The 11017-nt window shown below is 41.4% G+C and overlaps 1 protein-coding gene across 2 annotated transcripts; it reads left to right on the top strand.

Annotated features, from left to right (window-relative positions):
* Window positions 1–3642: 3642 nt before the first annotated feature.
* LOC144196662 (myosin light polypeptide 6) lies at window positions 3643–8477 on the top strand. Of its 2 annotated transcripts, XM_077717040.1 has the most exons (7): window positions 3643–3781; window positions 4168–4195; window positions 6133–6276; window positions 6391–6564; window positions 6662–6739; window positions 7087–7121; window positions 7921–8477. In XM_077717040.1, the coding sequence occupies exons 1-6, from the start codon at window positions 3779–3781 to the stop codon at window positions 7113–7115; spliced, it is 456 nt and encodes a 151-aa protein (XP_077573166.1). In that variant the 5' UTR covers window positions 3643–3778; the 3' UTR covers window positions 7116–7121; window positions 7921–8477. The 2 variants fall into 2 exon arrangements, with proteins under 2 accessions (XP_077573166.1, XP_077573157.1); XM_077717031.1 differs by lacking the exon at window positions 7087–7121.
* Window positions 8478–11017: the final 2540 nt, after the last annotated feature.

Here is an 11017-nt window from a genome sequence, read left to right as displayed (position 1 = left end):
TGTGTGTGTGTGTGTGTGTGTGTGTGTGTGTGTGTGTGTGTGTGTGTGTGTGTGTGAGAGAGAGAGAGAGTTCCACAATCCCCATTTCTTGAGTTAATTTTAATTTAGGCCGAAAACTTTGACATGGATTACACTGAAGTGAATCAGGACGGCACGTATCAGTAAATTGCGAAAAAGCAAGTAGTACTGTGTAAGAAGGTGTCAGCTGTATAAAAAACATATCGTTTTCAACCCTAGCACTTGAGTAAGTCTCTTCAAAGTGTGTTTTGGTAAGATCCTGCACAATTCAGAGCAATATGAGCAGATTGTTTTCAAGCTAATTCCACCTTCCTTTGGGCTAATGGATTTGGAGAACATTCCGGGTTGCGCAGATAGCAACAGAATGGGAATCTGGCTTGAGGGCAATTCTCACTAAGTGGGGAGAGAGCCATTAAACAAAGGTGCCTGTGGTTTCATATTCAGGATACTTTACAACTTCGTCCCAGGACATCAACAGTGTTTTTGGGTGTGCTGTTGGAGGGGGCAAAAGAGGGGGAGGAGGATCCATCTGCCACGCTACCGGTCCTGGGGGAGACGGGCATATCCCAGGGGTGTTTTGGAGAGAGAGGGGCTGAAAGGATTACACCCAACCACTAATCAACGGCGGTAATCTGCGGGCCCCCATACAAAATCCCATCCCAACAACAATTTAGGGCAAAACATAATAGCTGACTGCATTTGTGTTGTTTAATCATACAAATACATGCTATAACTTCTGCACATAGCGGTGATTTTTTTTCATTGGAGACTCACTCCACTGTGGAGGTGTGATTGGCAAAGAGCCATAGTGTGTCAGTGATCAGGTGCGAGTATCCCACAAGTGGCCCTGTCTGATTCCCAGTGTGACCATTATGCAAATAAACTAAAGCAGCGAGCCCATGACATAAATTAGACTAACCGATAAACGCACTTTACTAATACGTGCACATTGTTTTGTAGTTTTTATTTACACCAATTCCTTATGACACAATGAAAATAGTCATTGATTTGATTACGCACGACTGCCAAAGCCTCTTTTCACTGACGTTGTCACAGCAGGAGGGTACTAAGGTGCCTACGCGTGCTTTTGTCCTGGCACAAAGCGGGATATCATTTTGCAACTTGTTTCACGCTCCCTTGGCAGCATGGTTTTGATGTCTGGGCCTCATGGACGTGGTGCTACAGATTGTTTGAGGTGGTTTTAATTCTCCGCCAGCCTATCCAAAAGGCTGCTTAATAATGATGCCAGTCCTCCGGGGCACAGGGAACTGGAGCACCCTGGCCCGCCACTACTCTACCTCCTGCAGTATGCCCATTGGCTAGGCTGCCGCTAAGCTCTCGATCCCATTGCTTCATTGTTTAGCGGCCCCGCTCTGCCAATATTAAGCCCGGCTAATGTGATCTAGAGGCAGCTGGAGCAGCCCCATTATTACCATGACACAGCCAACTGAGGGGTGTAATATCATTAAAAATAAATCAGGTGGTTTGGAGATTTGCTCAGGCAAGGGGGGGGGGGGCATTGGTAAGGGGGCTTTGAATGGCATTAGTACGAAGAACTGCCATAATTTCATTAGCCAGTGAGAATATCTCAGAGGATCTGTTGAAACATTTCCTTCAAGTTACAGTAATTTAATTTCCCTTTGCACTCAATGAATAAAAAGGAATCAGTGGCGTTACTATTCCATTAAAAAAATGCTTAATAAATAGGCAAAAAGACCACCAAGCATGATTTAAACAATAACAAATTCAGGATTAAAATTCAATTTATTAATTAAAATAGAGTAGCAATCTAGGCTTTAGTGATGTTATTAGCTTCTTGTGTTGGATTATTGTTGGAGATGATAGAGGGGGAAAATGTGAGGGTACTCTGTTAATCTCCTTAAAGTGTTTGACACTGATGCTGTCTGCTCGGCAGACTCGTCACAATCGGATGGCCAATGAATAGACATGGATACAATACCAAGCTAATCTACACTTTTGGTCAAGTTTTGAGATACTTTTTCATTCAACTAAATGTTGAAACTTCTCCAGACCTATTTACGGGGGTGTACAACACGCCAAACATATCTATTGTTTAATTACATGAAATTGAAGGGAGGCCTAAGGGTTTGATTTTTCCAATTTATTTCCATTGAGTTACTTTTGCTGTTTGAAGCATTACTGTATTCGATCTGTGATTGAATTGCAGATTGACTATGATGTTGTCGCTATTTAGGGTTTTGTACTCACAAATTAGGTACTTTAAGGCCCCGTTGAGTGTGCGATGGATTGTGCCCCCAAGTCACACTCGTTTTAATTAGATACAGTAGATGGATGGATAGATGGATGGATGAATGGATGGAAAGAGGGGGGCAGAGAGAGAGAGAGAGGGATAGAGAGAGGGAGAGTGGAGTGTGTATGAGAGAGAGAGAGGAGTGTGTGTGTGTGAGAGAGAGAGAGAGAGAGAAAGAGAGAGAGAGGAGTGTGTGTGTGTGTGTGTGTGTGTGTGTGAGAGAGAGAGAGAGAGAGAGAGAGGGGGGGGGTTAAGTTTATTTGTGCAAGACAATACTGACCTCTTGTGGGAAAATATTTAACTGTAACTACAAATAATTCATTCATCCATATATTCATTTCGGAACTACTTTATTCTCATTAGGGTCGCGGGGGGTGCTGGAGCCTATCCTAACTGATTCCTGGCCAGAGGCTAGGGACACCCTGAATCAGTGGCCAACCGATCACAGGGCACAAGGAGACGGACAACCATACCCAATCCTAGGGGTACTATAGAGTGTCCAATCAACCGACCGTGCATATTTTTGGTATGTGGGAGTAAACCGGAGTACCTGGAGGAAACCCACAGAGGCCCGGGGAGAAAATGCAAACTGCACAAGTGGATCAACCTGGATTTGAACCCAGGAGCCCAAAGTTGTGAGGCCACTGCAATAACCACTCTTCCACAGGGCCACCAGTACAAATAACATTTCACTATAATGTACCAGATATACCATTGGGAACAAAAGGTGGGACAAAACAATTCTAGTAATAGATGGCCTTGAAAAAAACTTTAATAAAGAGGTATATTTACTTGTGTTGCTTCTAACAGAGCGCACTCACCCACTGAAGCTTTTACACACACACACAAAAACAGCCAACAGGCTCCTACTGGTGGAGGTTGGTAATTGACTGCAGACACAAAAATGGTATTACAGCTATCATGTCAAAATAGCACCATGTGATTTTGAATTTTGTATGATTGAAGTATAATATGCCTGTCAGACATATAACAACACTGTCGGCCAAATTGGACCACCTGATGGGCTGGAAGTATTCCGAGGGCCATACATTTGACAACACTGTGATACTTCACCTCAACTCTTTCTATACTTCCCACCAAAAACTGCCCCAGAGCAGAAATCTAAAACTCTGCTCTGTTTCAAAATGGATCCGACGTCTAACACCGTCAGCGCCAGCCAAAGAATGAAATGGGTGTTCTGTAAAAGGATTATAAAAAGAAAAACGGAATAATCAATCATTCGTGCATGAAAGGCCTAATGTATCAATAGTACTACAAGTATGACTGTAGGAGTTGGCAGACGTCACCCTGTGGACGTGTTGACGTAATGACGCATCGACGTCACATTTATTTTTTTAGGGGTGTGTGGTAATCCTTGCCCCGCCCATCGACGATCCCGTCACTCCTCCCGAGTCTGACGAGTGCTTATAGTCAGTGTCAAATTCTTTTCTCTGCCAACATCGCGGACACACCTCAGCCGTCTCAAACATGGTGAGTTTTCGCTCCATTTTTTTCATTAAAACAAACAAATAACCCCGTTCATTACTGCAGTTTAAATGTCGTTTAGTGATCGGTGTAATCGTTTTTGAAAAGTGGGTTTCAAAATGTCGTTCTGCTCTCTGCTTGCTAGCGGAAGTGCAACTTTTTCAAGCTACTGTTGCCTTGTACGTTAATGAACGCCCCCACTTCCCGGCAAATAAATATATATAAACCGTATATTTGTGTAATAATAAACATGCGTGAACCTGTTAATTCGAGAAAAGGTACATAATTGTGAATCTACTGTTGTTTAAAGCACTAGTGAATCGGAGCTAACATTGCTAGCGTTGTTCAAAAACAAAAAATATATTTTCATCTCATGAAATGTCTCCCAACAGTCAGACTTCTCGGACGATCAAATCCAGGGTGAGTCCTAAACGTTTTTTTTTACATTATACTTCCTCGTGCTTGCTATCATTGTTGCTTGGTTCCAATGGCACTTTGCCCCCTGTCGCCAGCCACTCTCCCCTGCTTTTTGTTCTCCTGTCCCACTAGGAACAATTTCATTAATTTCCCCTTTATTTCTTTCACTGTTTCATCCTTTCCTCTCCTTGCAACTGCCTATTTTTTTCACAGATTGAATTTAACGCGGAACAGATACATGGTAAGTCGGTAAAAAGGCAAAAAAATGGCCTATTTGGCCTTATATAGGGGTGGCTTTGCATGTTGAATTTTGTACTTTAATAATTGTGAATGAGGCGAGTTGAGCTGTTAGATATGTCCAAATAATTCTCGTTTGATGTAACACAACTCCAATTTGGTGGCTATGTAATGTGGACTGGTGTATCTGCAGTGGTGTAATTTTACAAATTGTCATCGTGCAGAGTATTTTGCCATTCCTGATTTGTGTAAGGTTATCATCAACTTTGGCTCATCAATTCCCAGACGGTCATTTGTAAGCGCTTCCCCTTTTTTGGTGCCGTACACAGTGATGTGCTGTATGTTTAATCACCGTCGACATAATAGGCTGTGTTTCTTCTTGCTTTCTCCTCCTCCTTGCCTCCACTCCTCCATTACCAAATATGGTGCTGGGGAAAAGTTGTCTACTACCAGAAGGGAAGAGGCGCATTCCGTTGAACAGGGAAAAAAACTGACTACACCGCCTAAGAACCTGGGCTTGGTTTTTGCCCTACTGCCAATTCTAATTAGTGTACTATATCAGTCCATTACTTTGCAAGTACTTTATCTTGTTATTATTATTATTTTTTTAAATAGTTTAGCTGTAGAAAATCACCAGTTAAATTTCCACGTTGTTCATATTTCCCTCTAAAATATTGACAGCAAACTGAACTCGGCTGCTAACCCTTGACCATTTTTTTGTTGTTGTATCCACTAATGTAATTACTAATCATTGTTGTCCCCATTGTATTCTTGTCAATGACGCAGATAAGAATACATATTCAGTATTTGCCCATTGTTGGATTAGTGTTTATACTCTATCCATCCGCATCAATTGTCTTCAGTAGTATGAGTTGTTTTACTATTTACCTAAGTGTTATTTGGTACCCAATTTAAACAACATGAAAGTCTGCATTGTTATTTTACTTTTTTTTTTTTTTTAAATGAATTTGGAACTCAAATCTTGCACTCTTGCCTATTCTATCCAAAAGATTGTATTGAGAAATGCTCACGTTTTTTGGGACAATTTTTGGTGTGAGGTCCCAACCATAACTGATCTTCATGTCCATCTTTCTTTTGCTATTTTTTTTTACATGTTGACAATGCTTACCTGGCAACAAAACAAAAGTCTAGTACTAACATGCTAGCAGACTGCAAAAATCTTCACCTCATTCTACGTGTGACATCTTCCGTCTTGTTCATTTATTAAGCCTTTTCTGAGACTCTTTCAATGTTCAATTTGTGTCAAAACAGTCTGCTACTATTTTGACGTCACTTGTACAATTTCATAGCGCCTTTTTACATTGGTGGTATTATAAGACATGTACACAAACTCAAATGTGCCTTTTTTGGAGGTTGAGGGTTTCACTGCCACATAGAAGTGTTTTGAATTGTTCTAGGGTGTCGTCTTTGCAGTACTTTTAAGCAGAACCTGAGCTCTATGTTGCCTTAAGTTTCCATTTCTTTGTGCCTAACAAGAATGTTTTTAATGACAATTATCAGCCTGCTTTGTTTCTTTCGTTTGCATGTCAGTGTCATAACTGTATTTTACTTGTCAAGTCACATTTAATCATTTAGCCTTTCCATCATTCTTTGGCCTAGAATCTCTTCCAAGCCCTACACGTCAACTTTTTTTGTTTGATTCGTGTCCCTTCTTTTCATGTAGATTCTATTTTATTTTTCAGAATTTAAGGAGGCATTCCTGCTGTTCGACAGAACAGGAGAGGGGATGATCTGTTACAGTCAGTGTGGGGATGTCATGCGCTCCCTGGGACAGAACCCAGTCACTGCTGATGTTCTCAAGGTTCTGGGCAACCCCAAAGCTGAGGGTAAGGCTTTCATAATAATTCCCTCCCATTTAGAGGGCTTAAATGTAAAGTGAGGAATCATAAGCCCGGAGCATGCACACTTCCTTATCAGCACTATATTCTCTTTGCTCTCAGAGATGAATACCAAGATGCTGGACTTTGAAAGGTTCTTGCCCATGCTTCAGACCATCGCTAAAAATAAAGATCAAGGTTCCATGGAGGACTTTGTGGAGGGGCTTCGCGTCTTTGACAAGGAAGGCAATGGCACAGTAATGGGTGCCGAGCTGCGTCACGTCCTCACCACTCTCGGTAGGGAGATTATTCATTTTTCTATTAAGGATTTCTTTAAGGTTCACTTAAAAATGTTTCAAATTCCCATGGTAATACTTTTAATGTTGCTGTCCAGGTGAGAAAATGACAGAGGAAGAAGTGGAGACTCTCCTGGCGGGACACGAAGATGCCAATGGCTGCATCAATTATGAAGGTGAGATTCCTCTGTAGAAGTGGATGGAAAAATTCACCTGAATGTGGGTGAAACCATTTGATGAAGCAAGTGCAATAAACGTAGTATCCATCATAACCTATGATGTGTATACTATATATACAGTACACCAAAAAAATATCCAAATCATCTGAAGCATGAAATCTTGGGTTGATTTGTCGGTTCATTTGAAATTGCTAAAGGTTGCTTTTGTGATTGAAAACCTGAGTATCTCTTATCACTGGGTTGCGATGGTCGCCACAATGTGGAAAAACCTTAGCAACTTTACTGCTTCTGTAGGCTTGTATATTGAGGACCACTCACAGTGTGTAACTGTTCTTCCTCCACAGCCTTTGTGCGCCACATCATGTCAGGCTGAGAGCCGGTACGGGTATTGTGTATACCATCAGGTGGCACGGCCAGGCTTTCCTGCTTTCTAGCTAACTTGTAATAATATTCCACTCACAATAGGCCTCCCTAACACTTGAGTCTAGATGGTGAAGACTGTTTTGGTTCAAAGTAGATTGAACCTGTCTTGGGAAAGCCTTATGGTCCTTTGTGAATTTAGTTCAGAGGTTCTTTCCTGTCCTGTTACTTTTGTCCTTTGCCTTTAGCATGGCACTCTGCGTGTGTCCCGGCACGCTATGTTGGCCTGTTCTGGACACACAGGGTTTGTCAAACGTAAAAAGACTGTACAGATCCCTTGGCAGCTGCTCATTTGCATGCCAATGGCGCTCTTAAAGGGCTTCTCTACTCTGTCGGTGTTTGAAAAGTGTAGGTGTTGTTCTTTCTTTCTCAGAAGCACTCAAGTAGGCCGTTGGCTTTCCCTTAAACGTCTCGTCTTTGGGTGGATGGACCAGTACCCCCTTTTCTACTAACCAGACAACTGCAAAGAGTCACACTTGCGCTGTTTTCTCCTGAATATGTAGCTCCCTGCTCACTTGATCCTCTCCTTTCTCTGTATCTCGGTTGGAGGAAAGCACTTGGCGCATACGGCTTCTCTAACCAGCTCTCGTTGGATTATAGACGCGGCCAAACGCTTTGGCTGAAAAAGCGATAGACGGTTTCCTCACCTCCTTCTCTCATTCAGTGTCTCCATGCTTCCTATTAATCGGGCCATCAATATTGGGGATGTGCCATTACATGCATTTCTGACATGTTTTCTTTCTCATCTCTCCTCACAGAATTGGTCAGGATGGTCATGAACGGCTGAAGAAGAAAGGAATCCCACTTTATCTCTCGTCCTTTATCCTGTCACGTTTCTTCTTTTTAAAAGTTCACTTTTTACATACCCACACGCTATTTGCCATGGATTTGATACGTCGAAAGACGGCACCTTGGCTACTGGTGCCAAGTCTTAACAACATACTGTAAATGACCAATCTAAATGTGTACATTATGGAGTCTTAAGACTTGCTTTGTTTGTGCATTCCATGATACATTGCCTGAAATTTTTCACCACTGATGGTATACTGTAATTACTACTGCTACCAACATGTCAAATTTGAATGGGGATTTAATATTTATACATGCATATACGTATACATGGTGATGGTTTGATCTACTGTATCGGCAAAAACTTAAATTTACTCCAAAGCACTGGCTTGCCTTGACATCGGCAAATCGGTCAAATAAGTCCTTAAAATGCTATTGTATTCAAAGCAAGACAACATTCCTAATGTTTTCCATGCTTTTGAAGTGCCCCTCCTTTTCATCTAAATAAAAATCTCCTCAAATATTATTTTGGCCCTGAATGCATTTCTTTCAGCCTTTGACATTTAATGAAATTGAGCGTTTGTGCTATTGGTTGTCTGACACAAGAGGGCAGTGCTGTTGTTAGTACGTATTGTGGTTAGCGTTGATGAGTACACATGCAGTAATTTTAGCAGGAAATAACTTGGAAAAACTTCAATCCATTTTGACTTGAAGCCACTGAAACATGTCCATTCCGTGTCTATCTTTGCCAGTGCCATGCAAGCAATATATTGCATCGAATATATTTTGCCCTGGTGTCGGGTATGTTAGAACAATCGCATCACTGTTCTAAGGTCGAGGGTTCATATCCCTGTTCTAAGGTCGAGGGTTCATATCCCTGACAGGTTCCAACCATACTGTATAGAGCGTGAATGTTCTTCCTGTGCCTGCGTGTTTTTTTTCTGGGTACTCCGTACTGGACTGGAGGAGCGATGTCTACATTTGGCACTGAATCGTGGCCCCGCACATAAAGGCCCGCGTGCAGTTACAGTTTGAGGAATGTTGGGGTTAATGATAATGAGGTTTTTATCAACGTTTTACACGTTGTGCAAAGCCCAAAACGGATGTTTAGTTTTATCTTCCTCTTTGTCTATCTCTAGGTTGCTTCGTGACCTTTTTGTTTTCCTGTGCAGAAGCAACTGCAAGTGTATCCCCTCACAACTAGCTCTGGCAATGTGGGAGCATGCCCGTGTGAAGCCATGTCTGTTGTCAACTAATTACTTGCTGTGTGTGCGTGTGCACGCGGCGGGTCGATGGAAGTCAGTGCTATTGATTATTGTAATCCTCCTACTTGTAAGTTTGTGATCCACACGGCAGTGCAATGGACAGTGCAGTTGCTAATGGGCCCAGTCTGTTTCTATCCTCCCCAACATCCGCAGCAGTGCCAAAGGACATTGACCCGGGTTCTATAATGCCAAATGAGAGGTTGATTTGTTTGTGATTTCTGGGATCTATGGCAAAACATCCTAATCGTGTACTTAAAAGACCAAGATGGCATCAGTGCTCCTAATGACAACTAGGCTAGTACTCTCCTCATCAATAATCTAACGGGCTGTCAGCAGAAATCAGTCGATATTGACGACATGAATGCTCTGTCTAATATGAGGTCTCACTAGTCCTTTATATTTCAAATGATTATTTTTGATAGCTACAGACAAAAAGCTTAACTCTATGAAACCGGGTAGCTACATAGATGGAAGTCACCTTTAGGGGCATAGTAGGCCACACCAACATTAACGTTTTAGGCCAATGTACCAGAAAATTCATTTTTCAAGTCTCTAATCTTCACGGATGGGGATGCCCATCCCACCTAACAATGGGCAGTAGGTGGGTTATATCCTGAATAGGTTGCCAGCCAATTAAGAGGGCACAATGAGCAAGAATGCACACACACAATTTTTATTTGTAAAAACTGTTGAAATTCTAATAAAAAATATTAAGGACCTACTTGGTAAAGGATACTGGATAGGTCCCAAAAATACAAAGACAATGTCAAGGATTTATGTACAGTCTAAAGGCAACGTTTGAGCCAGGCTTGAAACTGGCTTAATTTGATTGCAGGCTTTTTCAAACACGTTGTTTTGGAAGACTGACTGTGATGTTCTTTTCCCATTCATCAATACTCGAGTCATATCAATGACCCCCAAGTGTGTACTTGTGTCTCTCCTTATTGTGCAATTGGTTTAAGGTATGTGCTTGCTTGTCAATGAGTCTCCCTTCCCTGAAAGAAACATAAAATTATTTCGGGGTGCATCAAACTGAGCATAATTCATTTTAATTTATTTTAAGGAAGACCATTTTTTTGTTTTAATACAACACAAACCAGATTTTGCAGCATTATTAATTGTTTTGTTTAGTGAGAATACTTGCTTTACACAGGTACATTCCAAATCTAATGTCCACTCGTCTAGGAACTAATTTAATGTTTGCACAATTGATTGTAATATTGCTCTCAAATGGCATACATTGGCTGGATTTGCAGATCCCGTGTGAATTAAAAAGTGGGATCTATATCGTGCTATTAATGTTTGTGTCTTGGATAGTGTCTTAAGACATATTGGAAATCCATGTTGAAGCATATAGGAAGTGACGCTGGTCTGTGCTTGTTAAATCCATGTTGACATGCCGTATATTGAATTCTACACTCTGTGAAAGAATGTATGTTTCAGACCACAGCATGTTCACACCTGTTCAAGAATGAAACAGAACACATATGATGTAGGCACAGATTATTTAATACGAATTATTTACCCAACCTCTTCAATATACCAGAGCAGACAGATTATTGACCAAATATGGACAATTCCTTAAGGAGAAAAATAAGATCTGTGAGAGTGCCTTGTACTGTACAACATTTATAGCTTGGGTAAAACTGCATTTTGCTGGTCCTACTGACTGCCTCCATTTCATACACGACACGCATACGCAGAATATTGTAATACACACTTGTAAAATGGGATAAAATTGTTTACGGTACTTTTGGAAAGAGAAAAAGATCGACCCTGTCTGGCTTGTAAAGACAGTGGT

The sequence above is a fragment of the Stigmatopora nigra genome, chromosome 1 (genome assembly GCF_051989575.1).
Source record: "Stigmatopora nigra isolate UIUO_SnigA chromosome 1, RoL_Snig_1.1, whole genome shotgun sequence".
In the NCBI taxonomy this organism is placed as follows: Eukaryota; Metazoa; Chordata; class Actinopteri; order Syngnathiformes; family Syngnathidae; genus Stigmatopora; species Stigmatopora nigra.
The sequence above is the reverse complement of the archived record's forward strand: the minus strand, read 5'-3'. Positions and strand labels throughout refer to the sequence as shown.